At 42.3% G+C, this 21,493-nt stretch overlaps 2 protein-coding genes across 3 annotated transcripts in view; one reads left to right on the top strand and one right to left on the bottom strand.

The window, feature by feature from the left end:
* uggt2 (UDP-glucose glycoprotein glucosyltransferase 2) overlaps positions 1 to 7,399 on the top strand; it is a 39,864-nt gene extending 32,465 nt beyond the window's left edge. The window contains exons 33-40 of one of the 2 annotated variants that reach the window (XM_084545494.1): positions 2,823 to 2,927; positions 3,024 to 3,108; positions 3,206 to 3,388; positions 3,556 to 3,716; positions 4,629 to 4,743; positions 4,842 to 4,958; positions 5,540 to 5,702; positions 5,889 to 7,399. In XM_084545494.1, coding sequence (XP_084401620.1) covers positions 2,823 to 2,927; positions 3,024 to 3,108; positions 3,206 to 3,388; positions 3,556 to 3,716; positions 4,629 to 4,743; positions 4,842 to 4,958; positions 5,540 to 5,702; positions 5,889 to 5,911 — 952 coding nt within the window. In that variant the 3' untranslated portion in view covers positions 5,912 to 7,399. Of the gene's footprint in view, positions 1 to 2,822; positions 2,928 to 3,023; positions 3,109 to 3,205; positions 3,389 to 3,555; positions 3,717 to 4,628; positions 4,744 to 4,841; positions 4,959 to 5,539; positions 5,703 to 5,885 lie in introns of both variants that reach the window. The other variant, XM_084545493.1, reaches the window with a different exon arrangement.
* Positions 7,400 to 7,973: 574 nt separating this feature from the next.
* Positions 7,974 to 21,286, bottom strand: dnajc3a (DnaJ (Hsp40) homolog, subfamily C, member 3a). The gene is given in 13 exon segments (XM_084545495.1): positions 7,974 to 8,426; positions 8,432 to 8,535; positions 9,736 to 9,884; positions 10,177 to 10,309; positions 15,689 to 15,809; positions 15,897 to 16,002; positions 16,508 to 16,627; positions 17,267 to 17,448; positions 17,559 to 17,711; positions 19,318 to 19,392; positions 20,009 to 20,133; positions 20,241 to 20,351; positions 20,822 to 21,286. Coding segments are annotated over 13 exon segments (1,506 nt in total). The 5' UTR covers positions 20,904 to 21,286; the 3' UTR covers positions 7,974 to 8,381.
* Between the last annotated feature and the right edge of the window lie 207 nt (positions 21,287 to 21,493).

The following is a 21,493-nucleotide window of genomic DNA, read 5'->3' as shown; positions in this document are numbered from 1 at the left end:
AATTCTTTACCTGTTTTTTCTTTCCTACATGCTCTTTTTTGTTTTGTAATTTCTTTATTTCTATGCTTTCTCTTATCTTTGTTTTCTGAATGAATGAATAGACGCTGGAATCCGAAACTTTGTTAAGTGGAGGGAACCAGAGTCTTGGATTGGACCTTGCCCGTCATTGTTTGTGTGTTTAAGTTTGGAGAACAGCTTTACATTAAGTATTTGTTATATACCTACTGAGATTCGTCCAGTGATTAAAGTCATCTGTATACATGCTGTGCTATCAGTGTTGTTACCAACCACATAGCACAGAAGATGTTCTGTATGGCAGAGTGTAGTAAGTTGTTTTCGAGTGTTTTTTGGTAGTTATAGTGTACGGATAAATGAATGAATGAATATTAGAGAATGATCCTGCTCAATCTGCTGAGTTGGAGGGCGAACAGAAGCAGAGTTTGGTCCAGCCGGTGTCATCTGGATTTATCCAGAGCTCTGTGAACCCTTCCAGAGGTCCAGATTATCTAGGGTGAGTCAGCCAAACGGACTCTCACCTGACCCTGTAAAGCTGCTTATCTGGGGGACCCCATTGTCGTGCTGGAGGCCCTTCATAATGGCTGGCTTAGTCATGGCAAGCAGTCGGCATCCCCAGACCCCACCGCCGTGTGGTGACTACGCAGAAGCCAACTGCTGAAATACAGGGAGGCATCATTCATTGTTAAAAGTAGAAACACACCCTTAACACTTTCAAAAACTACAAAATTGAGTCATCGTTGAGTTTGTGTTGTGTGGATGTGATGTGACTTACTAGTTAGACTCTTTGTGTGTGTCAGAGAGTTGGCTTTGGAGGACATTCGGAGACGAACAGTATTCTCCCTCCCCTCCCTTCACACCTCCCTCTCACACACTAGTGTCTTCCTGGAGCCTCGAGGCCGAGGCTGTGGTTGTGATTGAGTGTGGGAGAGGCACTCCTTCCCTCATCAGCAGTCTGTTACGGACAAGGACACGCAGTTTGACTGCAGACACATCTACCCCGGAGCAAGTCCTGATTTCTGTCCACTAAATGTGCCTTGCATCATGAGCCACTGCGCTATGATGGCAACTAGGGTATGTTGATGCGTTCACAAGTACAGAGAGTGTCCTTTGGATTTTTCTTTCATTAATGCTGTCATCTCAACATGTGAACATTTGAGCTAATCAGTTTGTTAACTAGTTTTTAAGCTTTTAACTTATTAATGGGTTAAGTCAGTCTGTAAGGTAATGAAGCGAGCTGATGTGCACTTTCTTAATGGGACACGATAAAGTGTGGTTTTGTGCCATTTTTATTTTTTTTCTGAAGTCCCAGGGAGTCTTATTTCTTTCCTTGAATTTATTTTGCTCAGTGTACCCCACAGTGGGAGCTGAGGCTTTGTGACTGATCACATTTCAGAAACCATTTTCTCTACTATTTCCACTTGCTGTAACAAGTGACGTCAAACCCATATTACTCTCCAAAAGCATTCTGCTCTCAGTCAGTCTTCACATTTGAGAAACTGCAGGTAGTCAAGTGTTGCGCAATAAATTATTCAAACATTTCATTATAATAATTGTTGAAACGTTTTCTGATGAACAGCTACTGTATGTATGTAGTTGGTCGCCCGTCGCAGTATTGGACTCGTACACAGTTCATTTAGTTTCCCAACAATGACACAATTTCTCTTGTCAAAAAAATGACTTAATCACTTAACTCCTTCAGGGCCAGCTTTTCTCTCCACTTCTTTTTCTGTATCCTCATCCAGCCACACCAGGTTACCAGGGCAACAGCCATGTCTGTCTAATTCTTCTCTAAAGGTCTGGCTAAATAGCACTTTAAAAATAAATAAATTGTGCAGCCAACACATGGCTTAACCATGCAGTGATTTCCTGTACTGCGTTTTTATTTGAACCTTTATTTTTTCTAGTAGTATTTGTATTGTATTGTAAGTAGCTAGTGGTGGGAGGACTTAATTCCAAAATAATTTGGCAGCAATCCAGTGAAATATGCTTAAAACATGGTGACCCCCCAAGACAGCAGTACTGAATAAGAATTAAAAAGGAATGGGCCGCTGCACATTTACCTCTGTGCGTGTCTCAAAGGAGAATATTAGTCTCTCCTCGGGAGAAGCTGTTCCGGACTTTCTGATCTGCGCCATTACCGAACTGACAGTACGCCGTGGTGAGGAGAGCCCTGCTTTTAAAGAGGATGAGAGGAGCCGACGTGATTGCCGTGATTTTTTTACCAGCCCCTAACACAATTAGCTGTAATGTATGATAATGCACTTGTGCAGCTTATATTCCATTTTCTCCTGGTGTGGCCAGCGCGCCCAGCTGCACAAAATGCACACTGTGAATAGTGCTCCTGACTCTGCTTAGTGCTCTGCAGCTTCATTCACAAAAAGCTGCTTGATGTATTTATGTCATTTCTAATATTTACCAAAAATGGATCCAACTCTGTGCATATCTTATCTTATGGACTCTATATGCGAAAATATAAACTCAAGGAGCTGTTTACATTTTTTCTGTGTCTGTTCTGATATTTTATTTCAGTGCCAGCAGGAGCTGAACTGTCAAAACCACGTTACATTTGTTGATATTCACAGCATTTCCATTCTCATTCCCATTTTATTGAAATAAAACACAGTGTTGCATGGTTTGTTTGAAAATGTTTTCAGCTGACTATTATAACTGCTGCTCCCCCCTGGCTTTACCAAAGCATGGTGGCTACTGCCTTGGTTTTTTTTTTGATTTATTGTCACTACATGGAACAAAAGCATGCATCAATCAGAGCGCAGCAGACTCATGCGTTACGGTCTCATTTACAGCATCACAGGCGGCGGCTCAAAGAAGGATAGCGGCGAGAAGAAAAAAGAAGATGTTCTAAACATATTTTCCGTCGCCTCCGGCCATCTGTACGAGCGTTTTCTGAGGTCAGTCACTTTCACAAAACACACCGGCACGTTGCATTCCTTTCATCCCCTAATCCAGAAACTTAGCCCTGTCTCTGTCTTCTGTCCATGTTGCAGAATAATGATGCTGTCTGTCCTTCGGCATACGAAAACTCCTGTCAAGTTCTGGTTCCTCAAGAATTACCTGTCTCCTTCTTTCAAGGTAAATGATCAACACATTATATAGATGTTTTGCTGTTAAAAAAAAATGTGTTCTTTTGTTTGATTTATTTAACATTTGCTGCTTATTTCTGGTGCAGGAGACCATCTCTTACATGGCAGAGTCGTACGGCTTTCAGTATGAATTGGTGCAGTACAAGTGGCCTCGCTGGCTCCACCAGCAGACTGAGAAGCAGCGGATTATCTGGGGGTACAAGATCCTCTTCCTGGATGTTCTGTTCCCCTTAGCCGTGGATAAGATCATCTTCGTCGATGCCGACCAGGTAAAGGATCGTCCTGTAGTGACACGGGAAAGAGCTTCATGGCAGCGTGAGACTGATCAAATCAGGCTTGTCCGTGCCGGTGTGAAGATTGAATGTGATTTTGAAACCCCGCTGAAGTGCCATCAATCCTTTCTGTGCTTAACCAAAGTCTTTGTTCCCTCTCGCAGATAGTTCGGGCTGATTTGAAAGAATTGAGGGATTTAGACTTGGAGGGTGCTCCTTATGGCTACACGCCGTTTTGTGATAGCCGCAGGGAGATGGAAGGCTATCGCTTCTGGAAGACCGGATACTGGGCCTCACATCTTGCTCACAGGAAGTATCACATCAGGTATACCTCCTTGAAAGCTACTAAATGGATTATAGCAGCGCTAATACTTTAATGTCTGATATTTTACTTATGTCGTAGGGCATTCAGATCTTTACATTATACATCATTTTGTTACATCATGAATTTTCAAGGCATTATATAGGTGGACTTTTAGTATCTGATATTTGTATTCAGCCTTGATACTCATAGCCTGAAATCCAGCCCAAACTTTCCCTGCCCACAAGTCATCTGAGTGCCGTGGAGTTGAATTTGTTTTCAACAAAACATCTCTGTGTGATTGTAGTACTATCCAAATGCGTGAAGAGTCTTTTTCTCCGTATCGACTGAAACACGGCCCATAATGAAATCCAAATGGCGTGTTACCAGGCTCCTATTCTGATAAGAACTGAGTCTGGCTAAATGCTAAGCTATGATACTCATTAATACCATCATAAATGAAGTGTTCATCCCCCCTTCTGGGCTCCATGTGGCATTAAGTTCAACGTGAAGGCTAATCAGCTGGCAGTCAGTGGACGAGAGCAGAACTATCCACTCCACCGCTGCCTGATGAAAAACACAAGTCGGAGTGATTTGATTGGATTCCAGGATGCTGCTTAGCGCCGCGGAGCAGGACAAAAGAGATGATCTGCATCGGCGAGACCAGGGAAAACATAAGGCAGTGAACATCCTCTGGGAGGGTTACATTAAATCTAATAAGTGATAAGCGAAACGACACAGTCTCCACCTTTGGGTTTATTAACATGCCATGTTGGGTACAATTAAGTGAATGTGCCTGGGGTTTTTTTTTATCTTCGAGGAGCTATTATTTTTTATTTTTATAAAGCCGTTCCTATGAGCTTTTCATTTTTGGGGAAATGATTTACTCACACCTGCTTTTTCCATCTCCTCTCTCTTTTCTCATATTTCACCCAGCGCTCTGTATGTAGTAGATTTAAAGAAGTTCCGTAAGATTGCAGCCGGGGACAGATTACGAGGCCAGTACCAAGCCCTGAGCCAAGACCCAAACAGTCTGTCTAACCTGGACCAGGTACACAGCTCAGACATCCCGCCACTGTGTTATATACTATTTAATATATGCGGTGTAATGGAATTAATACAAATATTTTGTTTTGTGATATTTTTTAGGACCTGCCTAACAACATGATTCACCAGGTGGCCATCAAGTCTCTCCCTCAGGAGTGGCTGTGGTGTGAAACGTGGTGTGATGACACCTCCAAAGTCACAGCTAAGACTATAGACCTGGTGAGTCGCGGAGCGGTTAGACTTGACTGTGTAATGGTAATTAGTAACACGGGACGCTAATTGGAATACCTGTGAACTGATAAATAATTCAGCATCAGATGAATGCATTCATTTTATTTAGATATTTGAATCCATAAACCACCTGTGTTTTATTAATGTTAATCAGTTTGTGTGTTGATAATTGGAAAAAAAACATTATTCTAGTGTTATTGGTTGTTACAATGAACTGCAGCTGCTGTAGAGTAAAACACAAGAGCATATTTCCAGCCTTTAATGTCCACGAGGCACTTGGCATTTAGGAGACAACTGAGGAGCAATCCTTTAGTGTCCTAAACTAATTTAGAGTATTACTGGACGGGCTCCAGTGGACTGCAATAGGAAGTATTGTCTCATTGTGGTATAGGTCACCACTTGGTAATTCAGACACAAGACATGGCCTAATGTCCTTTTAACAGAATTGGAAATCAAATTAGGTTCAGATGCCCATCACAGACAGTGCTGGGAATGATGATCAGACTTGTTAGGAGAAAGTGTCACTGGTGGCGCGAGTGATGCGTTTCGTCTGTTTTTTTCTCCTGCAGTGCAACAACCCGAAGACCAAGGAGCCCAAGCTAACGGCCGCGGCGAGGATCGTGCCCGAGTGGGTCGAATATGACAATGAGATAAAACAGCTGCTGAGACGGGTCCAGGAGCAGGAAGAAACGACGCCGCGAAAAAAACAGGCCCCCTCACAACATGAAAAAGGTTAACAAAGAAAAAACAATTTATTCTCCGTCTGCAATGTTTTAGGGAACAGCATCTGTTCTTCTGCATGATTAACCTTTTGTTTTGGCCAAATTGCTTTCTGTCTTACCGCCGTGCTCGTATTCATCATTCTTTCCAACACCCCCCCCTCCTCCCTCCCTCCTCCCTCCCCCCCCCGCACAGCAGACAACCGGCGAGATGAACTTTAGTGTCTGCCAGCACCACGCTGAAGAGGAAGGAGGCAGCACCTTTTGTGCGCGGGCCACCTGTGAAGCTTGAAGACAGACGATTCCATCTAAACATAGCCGTGGAGTGTTACATCCCCAGCCGGCGGAGGATGTGATATTTTCAGATCTTAACAAAAATCAGCACGTGATGTAATTGTTAACGGCCGACTGTGAACTCGTGGTGTGCTTTGAGCTCTAGAGCCTGATCTTGGTAAGTACAGTATAAAGTTACTGGAAAATGAAGTAAACACCAAAAGAGAATAATAATAAAAAAAAAAAAAAAACGAGAGATCGGTCAAAGCACTCTATTAGGATGAGTAGTTGGCATATGTTGCACTGATAATGTAATGCAAAGGAGACGGCACATTTCTAAGAACTCTATCAAAATGCTGACACGTTTAGGTTCTTAATTTGACGTTAGAAACGACATGAAGAGTTCGATGCCTCTGACTGAAATGCCAAACCAAAGTTGTGACTGACAATTTACTTTTTTATTTTTTAATTTTCACAAAACGCTTCGAAATTGTTACATCCAGATCAGCTGTAAGGCACATAAGACAGTTGACCATTTGCTGAACCCCGCCGCTAAATGATGATTGTCCAGTCTGAGCACAAAGGTACACTCAGTTCGCCATAATGCAAATAGATAAATACTGTAATACCTTAATCTGTGGGCCACTGAGAAGTAGATAGTGACTAAATAAAAATCATTTAGATTTCCACTTTAACATTAGCACTCTCAGCTAACTAAGTCATTAAGTCACTAAAGGTAGGGGTCATAGCTTTGCTCGTTACCTTCTTTACATAATTTGGACATTTTGTTACAATAATCTAAATTACTTTACCGTGCAATACACAAACTCTTTATTTCACAGTCTGCTAAATTGGTAGTGGGCCAGTAAAGGTGTTTTTATTAGTTTTCCAAGTTGCTCTTCTTCTCTTTTTCTCACTCTTTCGTCCCATATTCCTTTCCTCGCCTCCTTGTCCCGAAACTTGAGATGCAAGTGGAGGAGGCGAGGAAGCGAGGAAGCGGCGTAGCAGCCCAGGCAACAGGCATTTAACAAAACCACACATTGTTGTTGTTGCTCCGGAGCTTCCACTTTAAAGTGATGTCATTTAAACATGGCCTGTGGCACAGCTGCATAATCTGTCCGTCCATTTGTTAGAGCCTGAAGCTGGATTTTATAAATTTCTGCTGAATGAGGATACCGTCGTCCATGACAATTTATGCAGCCTAATCCAGTTCATAAGGATACACGTGTTCATCCGTCCATCTTAGAAATTAGGACATTCTTTAGGATCTTAGATCAAGTTCCAAGTCGCAGGAAATGGCACAAACTAGTGACATCACGGATCACGGATAAATTAAAAAGGTTTTATTTAAAACACGTCAACGGCCACGACTTGGAACGTGTCAAAGATCTTTATCATTCAATGGTCAAGAATGTTTTTGAATAAAATTGTGCATCTGTGTACATTCAGAAAGCTTAACAGGTCAAACAGCCATACCTAAGGGGCGGGGCTTGACAAATGGTCATCTGTTCTTCCAAGGTGTTACTATGAGAGCCAGTCAGCAGGCCGGGCTACACTTTACTACCACGGATTAAAAATCCTCAGTTGCGCCGTTCATGGTTTATGGATGGTATATATGATTTTTATTTATTATGTTTACATTTTATTGTATTTGCATTCAGCTTCATTTTTCCGTTTGAATTAATTCCTCAATGAACCGGTGTTTTTGTCTCAGGAATAAGATGGCGTTGCTGCTCAACTGAACAGTAGTTTTATTCTGTCTTAAAAGTCAATTAAAAAGAAAAAAAAAACAAAACATGGGTGCTGCTGGGAGGCTGCTCTCAGGGCACCCATCTTTCACTGTGTCATGTCAAATAGAAATGTTTATATTACCATTTGGTGGGAAAAATAAATCTTTGCTACAAAACTGTCATAACAAAAAAAAAAAAGTCATTGGGTGATTGATTACAGGCTCTGAAGCATTTAAAGGGATTGTCATTCGTTTTTCACCATAAACAATTTCACACATCTATACATTAAAACTCCCCGTTTAATTTAATGTACATAAATAACTCTTTATTTACACTTAAAAAAAAAAAAAAAAACTCCATTCATACAAAAATAGTAATGTACCTCTGTACAAACTGAATCTTACGAATGGACGTGACTTGCAGAGTGTTCAATACAAGGAAAGAGTGTCGGAATGAACAACTTAACATTTGACAGATAAAAGCTGCTTCACACAAGGCAGGTATTTGTTAGCATAGCAACAGATTTTCCCCAGTCGGAATTCAAAGTTGTTTTATTCAACAACAAGGATGCATCTTTAGTTAAAGTCACTGAATTAAAGTCGGATTTTTGTTTTGTGAACTGATCTCCCTCTTAAATAGGGAGGAAAGTAGAAAAACTCCACTCCAGGTGTGCTGGAGAATAAGCCTCCTCAGTTGAAGTTGAACTTAAAGTTAAAGGGCCCAGAGCCGAACGGTTGAAGCCCTGGAAGCCGTGGAACCCTCCGTGGAAGTTGTGATGATGGTGGCCCTGCTGGCTCTCTGGGTCTAAGGGGTCTTCTCCGTGGTCAAACTTGGTTCTCATCTCTAGGAGAAAAAAATAATAATAAATATCCAGATTAATGTGGGTGAAGAACAACTTCACAAGGAACTTTCATTTATATTTAGCCTGGAAGTCAGTCGGAACTTGAAGAGTAACATTGACTGCGTTTACATGGTCTTTAGTATCCCGATTTTGAGGCTTATCCCGGCTTTGAGCATATCCGGGATATGGTGTTTACATGGAACACAGAGAAACCCGGTTATTCATATCCCCGTATACATGATAAATAACAGTATCCCGTTTTCCGATCCGTGCATCCTATCTGCGCATGCGTGTTTTACGTCTTTTTCAATGTTTTCCAACGTTGAACACTAACTTGTTCAACGGAGCGAGGTGGAAAACCAGCGTCACGTAGCTTTTCCGCAACAGATTTGAATACATCAGTATGTCGGTGTTTTCTGCCGTCTAAACACGTCGTTATGTTCAGTTCTTTCATTACTTTAAGGGAAAATTCTGTCTCTTCGTCGCTGCAAAAGTGAGAAGTTCTCGTTGCCGCCATGTTGTTTGTACAGCTAGTGCGTCACTTGGCGTCACTCGCGCCTGCGCAGACAGTGGGCAGCCGTCAGAGATCGGGATAAGGCGTATACATGCTGCAGTATCCCGGCTTCTATCGGAGTACTCCAGGTAGCAAAGCCGGGTTTCTTGAAATCGGTGTATGGTGTTTACATGGACAAACACAAAAACGGGATACTTCAAAAACCCGATCAAAATCGGGATACTAAAGACCATGTAAACGCAGTCGGTGATGTCGTGAAACACGTCATCTGAGAGCCTTTGAGTTGGTTGGTTGTAGAACTATCCAGTTAACATGCAGAGGGATTTTTTGAGTCTAGCTATGTCGGGCTGATTTGTCTTAGTTTTCTTTATGTTATTATGGATATCATATTAAAAAAAAAAGCAGAAATAGGATGGTTTAGGGAGACCGTTTCAACAGTAGCTGAAACCAATTAGGTTAAGACGAGAAGTGTGGGGATTATAAAACGTACAACCTGTTCTGCCTGGCCCGTCTTTAACAGTAAAGTCATAACTAGGAAAATTGGTTCTGAAATAATAGGCGACAAAATAATTCTGACTTGAAGAGAATAAGCAGCGAGCCGCGTACAGCAGCTCCTCAGAACACAACATTTACTGCGAAGCCCTTTCCACAGAACACACACACACACACACACACACACACACTTCACCTGGATCAGTGAGAACCTCTTTAGCCTGAGCGATGTCGATGAACTTCTTCTCCGCCTTCTTCTTTTCCTCTGGATCTTGGAAGTTGTCCGGGTGCCACTGTTGTGCCAGCTTCCTGTAGGCTTTGATAATCTCCTTTTTCTGGGCAGTTCTGTGACCATGGGGAGAGCACCATCAGCGCATTCGTTGGAGATAAGAACAGCTGCTTTCTCCTTATTTCGACATAAGCCGGAAACTACAAATACTTGTTTAAGCGTCGGGGTTAAGAAGTCTGCTGCTCGTGTCGTAAATACATTATCAGAAGTGATTTTTAACTCAGAAATGCTTAAAAGAGATGCACTTTAAGAGCAACCCAATAATAAAATATCCCAGTTCTCCCCAATTTCTCTCAGACAATGTAGGAAATTTGCTGCCTTTCTAAAAATCCGGTGATCAGTCCTCACCTCTTCACTCCCAAGATCTTATAATAATCCCTCTTCTGAGACTGTTTGAGGAGTCGCTGTGCTCTTTCCAGGCCTTCTTTGATCTGCCGGTCGTTCTCGCTGTGTTTCGCAGCAGTCTCGTAGTCCTTAATAGCTGGAAAACAAGAAAGCAGGACAGAGTCGGTATTGCTTAATGGCTGAAAGCTGATAATGGGAAGTGAAGTACAGTAGCGAAAGTAGCGGCACTTAAGGTTTTTAAAGACCCCGTTGTGACGAGCAAGTGTCTCAGAGCAAGGCACCGAGCCCTTCTTTGTCACAGGGTCATGTTATGCATCAAAGCCTCCACTCGGATGATAAAACCGAGCAATCCGCTAACAATAATTGCATTATTTTTCAATCTGTGCCGTAATAGCCTCAATTTAGCCGCTGTGACACCGGCATTGTTGTGGGAAAGGTCTGTTTCCAGCTTCCCGAGTCTCCACCGCCCTCCATCTTCACTAATGCGATCAGTCATTGGGGGGGGGGGGGGGGGGGGGGGAAGAAAGAAATAAATAAGGAAGTGTTTGCCGAAGTTTGAGGCCGAGTTTGGATTATTATGCAAATGATTCTGGATGCCGGCATCGAGATAATGACTTCGACTTAACGCTGAAATATTCTGACGACTCAATCAAAGCCTGATTTCTTGTTTTGTCTTAAGTGACCTCGATGCAGGAGATCTGCTGCTGTGTGAAAGCCTCAGGGCTCCGTCCTGACCATCGCATAAGTGCAGCGGGGTCTGATTAATAAACCCGGCTCTCCGCTGGTCACGTCGCTGGTCTCATCACTCTGCCAATCACAGTGATGCATGACGACGGCAGCCCTGCAAATGGAAATGGGCTTCTCTGGGAAATTGTATTACAGCCTGGACGGAGCAGAGTGGCATGAAGGCGCTGATTTAAATGCATACGCCGCCTGGGAAGTGATTAATTAAAATGGTTATAGTTTAAGTTCATTCTAGTGGCAGCGAAGATGGTAAAACGACTCCGTGCCTGAAAGGAGTTTTGGTTCCAAGGCGTCTATTTTCAGCACCAAGGTGGAGATACATTCAGGAAAAAAGGCTTACTTTATGCTGCTTTATTTGAATTAACCTTCATGTGCAATTCCACTGCACAGTGGCCGCAACTGGATGATAACAAAGTCGCAACATGCTGATGTTTAGCAGCTATTAGTTTTGCATTTGGCAAATTAAAACACACGAGCAAAGTTAAGGCTGTAAACATATCCATTGAATTTATTACTATTTAATATATTTTTGGTTTATTCTGAAACCTTCAGTTAAGTACAAACTTTGTGCTGAATGTAAATGGAAATCGTCTGTAAAAGGTTGTTTGGCATCTGCTGGAGAGAGTCTTTGTTGAGTTCTTGTCTGGGACACAAGAGAGGAGGACACTGAGCACCGACGGAAAATCAGACAACCTTGTTGTCTTGTTGTTTTGAGGTTGGAGGCCTTGTGTTGAGCTGCCTGCTCAAAGAGTTTGTGCTTTTGTGGTGGGCCGCTTCGTTGTCACGAAGGGTGCAGCGTTTAAAATTTATATGTGATCACCAATGCTGCATGCTTAGCTAAAACTAGAATTAGGCTACTATGTCTGAAACGTCACATGACTCTAAAGATAAATAACTGTACTAGAAAAGGAGTATGGAATTTGAATCCACTGTTGGGGGCTTTCTGAAGGCTCATTTTAAGGTCCTGCAGGACGTTGACCCCGTACCCTACACACGTAGCCGACGCTGGTGTAAGTCATTTATACTTGTGCACTTGTCAGTCTGGCTCGCTCTGTAAATACGCCACCCAAACACTAGTCCATGCTGTGTCAATCAACTTTCGCTGACTGCGTCAAACAAATGTTTGTATCCCCGAACCTCATCAGTAAACCTTTCCTCGATGTGTTCTGTCTTAATTGATCCAAAACAATCAATTCAAAAATCGCAGAGATGGAGAAGCAGCCGGAAAAACTAAAGCGGAATCAGGCTACTACCAAGTGGACCATTCACAGCTCTTATGTTCTACGACGCTGAGGCGCATTGTTAGATTTCTGGGGAGATGCACATGAGCTACGGCACTAGATAAGCTCGTAGATATACCATCAAATTGACGCAGAAGCCTAAACCGCCTATGAGACTGTAGGAAACATAATTCGTAGTAAAGTACAGGATGTGATGTTTAAAATTCACACATGAAAAATCAGCATCCCCATTAAAGACAGAATTTGTTTCCTATTGATGTTTTCACATCTCCGTCACCACAACAAAAATTACAACCTACATAATTTTCCTTCACTGGCGTCCTAATTTTATCTGTGAAGATTCCCGATCTGAAGCTTTGCTCCTGTGGTAAACCACTTATTTAGTGATTCCCATCACCTTCAGATCATACGGCGGCGGCAGCAGCAGCAGCAGCAGCAGCAGCAGCTCCAGGCTGTTTGGGTGCTTTGAGGCTTGTTTACCCTGTGAGGTGCACTGAGGTGAATTTAACACCCATGTCTTCTGACAGTTTAAAAGCCCACACGACGTCTGCCGTCCCCACCTGCCGGTGTGTTCATGCCATGTTAATGACAGCATACACAGACCGGGCTCGGCCAGCGTGTAACCGCAGCGGCAGAGCTGATGGCATCTTAGTGAGGAATGTTATCACTACTGGGGACGACCTGTCTGGACTGATACTGGTGTTTATTATGTTTTTTTTTTTTTTCATACGCAACTAATAAGAGGTTAGATATGAGTTAATCATTGTAAAAAATATTCTGCTAGTGTATCAGATTGTTCCTTTTCTTCTGATCTGGACTGAAAAATAATTAGCGTGAAGCTTTTCTTCCTTTTCTTTTTCCCTACAGCTGCTATTTTCTTTATGCGTGTTGACATTTATATATGTGACACACCAAGCTGACGGCGTCGGATTGTCAAAGAGCCTCTGTGGCCAGAGTTAGCACCAGTCGGACCCTCTTGCTGGATTTTCAGATGATTCAGCAAGTTCAATCTACCGCAGAACGTGTCGGTGAGAGGGCAGAGCTCTGATTGGCTGTTCAGTTCAGTAAGCCAGTGCACGAGATCAGGAAGAGATTAACTGTCACGTTTTACATATTTATTTAATCTAAATATTCAAATACGCAAATATTTTTTTTTGTTATAACGACATGATCATCTAGAGTGAACAGCGTGATTTATGAGAGGCCAGATCTGTAGCGCACTTCCCATTTCCCCTTTTGGTCAACGAATGCAGACTACTGCCACCTGCTGGTATGGAGACTTATTTCCTGTCTTCCTCCTGCCAGTAGTTCTTAAACTTCAATTTGATGCGTCTTGAAAAAACAAATACATTTGACATTGGGTCTGCGTTTGATGACTTGTTGCCGTCCTAGTGATGTGGCTTCTTTTTCTGAAGCTTCTTAACTTCGTATTTTTGTGAAAAAATAAATAAATAAATAAATAAAATAGAAGTGTCACTGGCAATCCAGCAGCACATCAACCACATTTTACATGTTACACCAGCTCCTCCGTGTTCTCCATTTTGTCAACAAACAAACCAATTTAATTCAAGTTTTCTGTGTCTGTTTCACTTTCATTACAGCAGCAGAACTTGTAATTCCTGCAATTAATCGTCATCGTCAGTGGTTCAAATTTCTCCAGAACAAACATTTAACAGAATTTTCATCCACAACAGCTGACCTACGCTCTACGAGTCCGTCCTCCTAGCTCTTAATAACAATCAGAAGTTAAAGCTTTGGAAAGCAGCAGAAATCTCTGCTCTTGTGTATAGGACTTTAGTTTGTCATTACTTTATTGTGAGTGCAATGCAAATTACTAGGACACACAGAGCCTGACTCATTTACATGAAATGGTTCATAGTTTCATGAATATTGGGAAACTCAGACGCTCCTTGTTCTCATAATATTGACAGTCATCATGTACGCCTTTCTTTTCTTAAAGCCAGTGTGTAGAGAAAGTGTTTTTTTCTTATTTTGTTCACGACTCCCTCTGCATGACGCTTCTTCTAGTATTATTTAAATTTCGCAGTAGTAAACGGTGGTTCAGACTTCACAGGCGTGCTTTGCGGTATTTTTTATTTATTTTTTTGTAACCCGCTACTGATAAGTTTCAAATTGTAATACGCCGAGCAGCTGGAGTGAAACCGTTTCTTTAGAAGCCGCGGTTTTGGATCCTGCATCGGTAATCTGTGCACAAACGCGCCAGCACGGGTGGGATGGTTTACATTATATTTCAAACTTAATTGACAGATAAACATAAAATGTAGGCAGGGATTTGGACAAAAATATCCATTGGCTGTTTGCACCGTGGTAGCAGAACACCAGGTGACAGGTACAGTGATGAGTGGGAGACAGACTATTCCTGGGGATTTCACCATCTGCCATCATTTCTGCAATTTGACAACAGATAGTGGAGATCGTTGTTTCAGCCTAATCCCCACCCCCCACCCCTCTGCCAGCAAAGGCTTTGAGAAGATAGCACGTACATATATGTGTGTGTGTAAGTTTTGGCACAGCCATCGAAGAATGAATGGTTTCATATTTGAAGAAACAACAAATTCTGCATACTTGCTCAGCCAGCATCTCGCCGGGCTATATTTACCTCTAACACACTCTGCTCCTTGTCTAATTCTAATGATACTATACGAGATATGTGCCATCACGCGCGCTCTTATTTTGGTTTAAGATGTGCTAGTTTTTATGCTTTAATCAAATTAAGCCATGCTTATTTAAATTAATAACCACACTGAACAGAAAAGGCAGAACTGAATTGGATTTAAGCACCTCTCTTCCTAAAAAAATAAAAAAATAAATATATTTCTTGGAGATCAAAATCACAACTTTTATTTCTGTATTTATTCTGGTGAAGTGCTACAAGGACCCCTAGTGTTTGACTCCTGCCATGACACCAAGTTAATAGTTAAAGGTTCGGGCAAGTGAACGACTCGGAGACTGTTTTATTAGAAAACCACTTGAAAATTTAATCTAATAAAAGAAAACAACCCTACATTAAATTCTACATAAACTTAATTATGTTCTTTTTTTTTTTTAATGTAGTCATTTATCTTTATTTTTATTAATGACGTTATAGTTTGCAGTGAGGTTGAACAGAATTATATTAAGAGCCGAGACAAATGGTTTTCCCCAAAACATTTATAAATATAAAAGAGAGAAAATGATTAAAAATACCACTTGGTATAAATTCACCACTAAGTTCAGACTCTGTTACGCTGGCTGGACTGAATCGGGGAAAGTTTTAAAACTAATGATTAAGACTGCTGCGTAAATCTTATATATCCCAGTAAAACAGGCAAAATGAGAAAGGTTAAAGCAAACAGCAGAGCTACTTAAAAAAATATGTGAGATACAGCAGTACATCTAGTTTCTAAATTACTCCGTTTTCCACAAAAAGACTTTCTCAGCTGCGATGAACGAGCTCCAAGTGAAGGCTGATCGATTGTATTTTGAGATTCTCCAATTCTAAGTTTCAGATCATCATCCGACAGACTTACCTTCCTCATACTCTTCCTCTTGGAGGTAGGCCTCCGCTCTGTCCTTCAGCACGTTCAAGTTTTCCGGCTGGGACTGGAGGACTTCGCTGCACACCGAGATAGCTCTTCTCGCCTGCTGGCTCTGGTCGCAGAAACGTAACAGTCAGATGTATTTTTTTTTAAATAAAAGCTCAGCGTGATTTAATGTGGCAGCAGTAAAGGGTCTTACCTGTGTTAGCGCGTGGCAGATGCGCTCCTTGGCAAGCAGCGAGAAGTGGTGCACGTTGGGCTCGGTCTTCATCACCGCCTCGTATTTGCTCACAGCTTCTTCGTAGCTAAAAGAGCAGGAAGGAGGACGGGGTATCAGTGATAATGAAAGAGCGGAATGAGACGTGGATCAGTGCACCCACCGACATCACGCCACTCTTTTATTTTCTCCCTTCAGTCCTGTGAATATGACACCTTATGTATGTCAAATACGATGTGACATGCATTCACACTAAGGCTGGCGTGCCTATTTGTAAATCCAGGAAGTGGGAGGCCTTGAGGATAAGACCACGGTCCTTCTTCCGCTGATGTAACCCCTGGTAGATATTATTTTACATCTATGGGGATATAAAATTGCCTGAACACATACACACGTTTGTACTTCTATCTTTGTGAAGATACCTTTCCCTAACAGCCAACTGCCTGAGCTCAACCCCAACCCTTAGTCTTAACTCTCACAAAGCCCTCTGAAGGTGGTTCAGTGAGCAAGGACTCACTTTCCCAGGGTTTAAATCTCAACACAGTCTTCACACAGACAGCCATACATGTACACACACACACACACACACACACCTCTGCTTTTGGATGAGTTCCTCCGCAGACTGGATCTGTTTGTTAAGCTTCTTGACCTGCTTGTAATGGCTGTAACACTGCTTGTGATCAGGATCCAGCTTCAGGCACTCACGCACCTCGCTGCAGACCACAGGGAGAGGAGGGAGACGGTAAAGGTGAAAATGATGCTTCTCTACTGGTGGGTTTTCACGTTAGCCTCCGGGGCTAACGTGAAAATAGACGAAAACAAGAACACTTTGAAAAACACAAGGCAGAGCCGCAGTATAAAAGCACATTTCATTAAGTGCAAGCTATTTAGTTCGACTCCGTGGCCACGTCTGAAGCTGTGGTTTGTATTCTTGTAAACAAACATCGTGTTATGAGTCAACGGTCTACCTGTGATCATTGTTCCAAATGTGCTTTTCCTCCAGATATTATTGTGCATTACATTTTTAACTAGTAGTGTTCATATCTGGAAAAGTATTATTTTAATAGGTGCCATTTAAAGGCAGCAAAAAACCTACAGAGAGAAAAAGGGAAGGCTAGACTCCACTAGCAAACAATACATCTTACTGCAAGTCTTTATAATTTGGAGGGTAGAAACGTCTTCGTCGTGACCTACACATTTTGTCCCCTCGTATCTAAAACTAAACGTCACAAAACTACACTCTGGAAATGAGTGATAAGAAGCAGAGTGTCATATATATTTACTTAGATTGGTAAAGTCAAATTAGAAAAGTAATTTGACTTTTCTGAAAGAAAGGAGTCTGTGGATCTTACTTGAGGGACATCTCGTGGTCTCCAAGATTATAGTAGATGGTGCTGAGCTTGTAGAAGGCCTGGGTATTGTCACTCTTTAACTTGGATGCAGCTTTGAGGTCGCTGATGGCCTTCCCCATCTCCCCCATTTGAATGAAACACTCCGCCCTCATCTCGCGGGAGGACACATCCCAAATGCAAGTCTGCAACAGGTGGACAGCCATTATACAAATGCAGTGTGCAGCGGTGATAACGTGAACAATGTCATTCCTTGCAGGAAAATTAGGCACTGCTGACAATGTATATCTCTTACCTCAATGATCGTGTCAAGCAGTGCGGCAGCTGTCAAATAATCCTTCCTGCTGAAGCTGCTACGTGACTGAGCCACCAGCCGCTGAATTTCATCAGACTTTGTCAGCTGACCGTGGGCTTCCTTCTCTTCTTTCTCGCTGGGTTTGGACTTCAGCTGGGAAAATTCAAGGCAAGTACTTACAGTTTGCATTAAATCAGCCTACCTGGGGGAAAGCTTGAAAAAGATTGAATATAATATGAAATAGGATATATACAGCAGCTGGTAGTCCAGGATCTCGGCGAGCTAAAGGAAATGTGATACTGTGCGGATATATGCGCGTATTCCAATATGATCTCTTATATATGTGACGAGATTTCTGTGCCAACTTCTGCCTCCTGGAAGCAGTACCTATCACAGCAGCGCTCGCTATCCCCTAAACCCATTACATTATAATCATCCTAATCATAGAGGTCATCATATTCACAAGAGCAATCTCAGCTAATGACATGTCCTTTACGAACAGACCCGGCTACCCTTAAAGTGGTTCCTGCTAGCTCAGCTTAGGGAATAAATGTGATGCATTACTCTCTAGACCAAAGTTGTTGGACTGCTGAAGCAGCAGGACAGCGTGTACCCCTGGCCGGATCCCTTGACATTATACCGGTAAAATGTTGGCCACATAAAACTGCACAAGTCCAGATGCCTACTGGCCTCTAGAGGGAAAGTGGTTCCTTGTCCTCTTGAAGGAGACCACATCTCAGTTACTTAAAGACTTTTTTTTAGTGCCTTACACAGTCACAAATAGTGGGTCCTTAACCTGTATTTAAAAGCTCTAAACACGTTAGCGTCCTATAGCACATTACCCTCTTGGAGATTAGCCACCTGCAGTTTCACCATTACAGGCTGCCAAACAGGAATACAGGCCTAATCACGGGGCATCTATCTAGGCAGAATAAAATCTAAAGTTTACCATTTTCTGGGTGTTTAATAACGCATGATCAAAACAGATCTATGAGCCGTGAGCCAGGCACATGCTCTCAGTGCAATGACACCATGTGACGTGCATCCAGTCCCCATCATCTAAGATCTATTTGTAGATACGACAAGGGCGTTTATGTCTTCTGAGGGCGGTGGAAAACTAGAGTGTAAAAACGGCAATTCTAATGGAAAACGCATTAGCGAGTTCCGGTGCTAATCCTTAAGAAGCGCCTAAAAATGATGCCTGAATGCCTCAGTTGTCATCTACATCTTATAAGATGGCTTATAGATGCGTGTGTTTTGTTGTTCTCTAAGGTCTTATGGAGCTTTTTTGGTATATGGCTTTAATTTCCTTGCATTTTTATTTTTTTTTAAACCTCTCATTAATCTTACAGTATAATTGCAGTCCTATAGAAAACACAAATAGCCCTCTCTTGTATGTTTCTATTGGATCACAGTTTGCGAAAGAGGATACAGTTTCATTCAGTGACAGAAATCTCTCAAAACACACTTGCAACATCCTTCCTCCCCGATGATAAAATAGATCGAGATTGAACATTTAATAAAAAGAAATTAACAATTTAATAATATATAGTTTTATTATGATATAATGAAACAATTAAGCTGTTAACTTAAATGATTGTCTTCATTTTAAAATCATATGAAATAAAGGCCTTGCTCTCTTACTTCTTATTTAGTTTCACCGAAACACCAGACCACAGATCAACACTGACACCTCCTGGTGAACTCAGCTCCCAGCGTCAACAAGGGTATAAATCTGTGATTGCTGAAATATACTTACCACCTTCTTGAAGTCGCTCTCGGCTTCATCCAGCTTCCCCTGCTTTAGAAGGAGATTTCCTCTCTGCAGACGTGCCTGTTGACAGAGAGGAACAGTTGTGCAGCTGAGACAAACTGTACGCCATGCATACACACTGACCTGCCTAGTTCATTAGGTAGACGAGTGAAAACAAATGCATTCAAACAGCTCTGTAATAAAACTTAGCCTCGTAAAGGTTATGCATATTCAGCATGTGTTTGAATTAACTGGAAGAGTTGTTGATTCAACTGTGTTTTTGTCTGGTAGGGCACAGTTTGTAGTGCAATAGAATTGCATTGCGTTGTACCAGTGCATGTTGTTTCTATTATTTTGACCATCCTGTTTTAGTCATTAGGCTAAGCTAAACAGAAACACTTTAGAGTTTAATTCAATACAATTTCACGGCACCACAAACCAGTTAAATTACCTCCTTTCTCACGGTGTTTCGACATAAACTGAACAGCATGACAGTCACAATGAGGGTTTCAGTTTCAGCGCAGGAATGTTATATGAGAACGCATTTCACTGGTGCACCTAGTGTTTTTGGTGTACTCGCACACAGCAGCTTATTCCAGTTATTTGTGTGTAGTTGCGTCTCACAATTCAACCAAATCTGCTCGCCGATCTGTGACACCATGTGATTTTACGCCAACCATAAAAAACTACAACTCACGGATGTGAAGTCTGGTTTGAGTTCAATGACTCTGCTCAGGTCTGGCAGAGCAGACTTTGACTTTCCCATGGCCAGAAACACTGTGGCTCTCCTGTAGTATGCCATGTAGTTCTTGGGATCCCCATCTGAGAGAACGACAAAGGAAACATGACCAAACCTATTTTGAATTGCACATTATGGTGTTAACACCCAGTTAACAGTTTTTTTTTCTTCCCTTGTTTATGTTACTCACCTACAGCAGCATGAAAATGAGAGAGGGCATCGGCTAGCTGACCAGCAGCTAGCAGCTTCTTCCCCATCTCCATGTGATTGTCCACACTCCCATCTTTTCCACATTTCACTCCTGCAAAACACACACAGCACTGACATATTCCTGCACAATACAACCCATGACAGTACAACAGAGAGTTCACGTTAACTTATTCAACGGTAACCAAGCAACCGAGTAGCAGGTAACTGGCTCCAGCGATTAGGAGACTGACAAGTAGCTAATAAACGTCTGTCCCAAGTTATGTTAGCTGGAAACGTTGACCAGCTAATGTCACCAAAGCAGTTCCGTTCAGTTTTTACCCGACTGTAGGCTCAAACAAAGTGGCTAACTCGCTTTAGATATTAAGTAAAACTAATAAAAGTTCGCCTCTTTCGAACTGTTCAGCTAGCTTAACGTTAGCACGAACCGTTAGCGATTTAGCAAGCTAACGTTTCCCCTGGATACGTCAGTTAGATCAAAGTCCGAGTTGTGACAACGGTAAGAAACTACAGAAGTTACTACGGTTTGCTTAAAGAGTAAAGTACAGCTAGCCAGCTTCTTACCTTCATATTTCATGTCAATCAAAACAAGGACATACGGGATGTAAGTCAGTATTTTGTGAGCTACATGCTCAGTTGACACCATGGTTGAATTTCAGTCTCACAAGTCTTCTCTCGCTGTGTCCCACGCGCGTCAGCTGAGGCCGTTTTAAATGATGTCCCCCTTAATTTTCGACTGTCCCGTGTGTTGACACAAGTCCCGCATATCGCTTCTCTCTTTTCACGGCCACAGCGGAGCAGCGCCACGAAACCCCCGAACCGGTCGTGGGTGACCGCGATTGGCCGGATCGTGTGGAAAGCCCCGCCCACATCCACTGGTTCAACGGAGAGCAGCCACGGCAGCACAACAGGAGTTTTAGTGTGCGCGCGTGTCTGTGTCTGTGTCTGTGCGCGCGAACATGTGGCGCTTCTCCAGTGGACGCATGAAACTGTCACCTCACATTTGGAGACAAGGAGCAATTCCCTGCTGTGTTAATCGTGAAAACTGAAACTGGAAATGGGTGCTATGTATGGAGCGGACATCCCAGCACTGGTGGAAGAAGAGCCAGAACTTTATATTCAAGTAAAGGCCCTTTTACCTTGATTAAAAGCAGAGAGTTTTAGGTGTCTAGGCCATAATGTTGCAGCTGCTTGAGAAGGAGGTGCTTTATATAGCCTACGACACATTCTATTTAT

Source organism: Chelon labrosus (assembly GCF_963514085.1).
Source record: "Chelon labrosus genome assembly, chromosome: 5".
Classification (NCBI taxonomy): Eukaryota; Metazoa; Chordata; class Actinopteri; order Mugiliformes; family Mugilidae; genus Chelon; species Chelon labrosus.
This window is presented reverse-complemented; position numbering and strand designations above follow the sequence as displayed.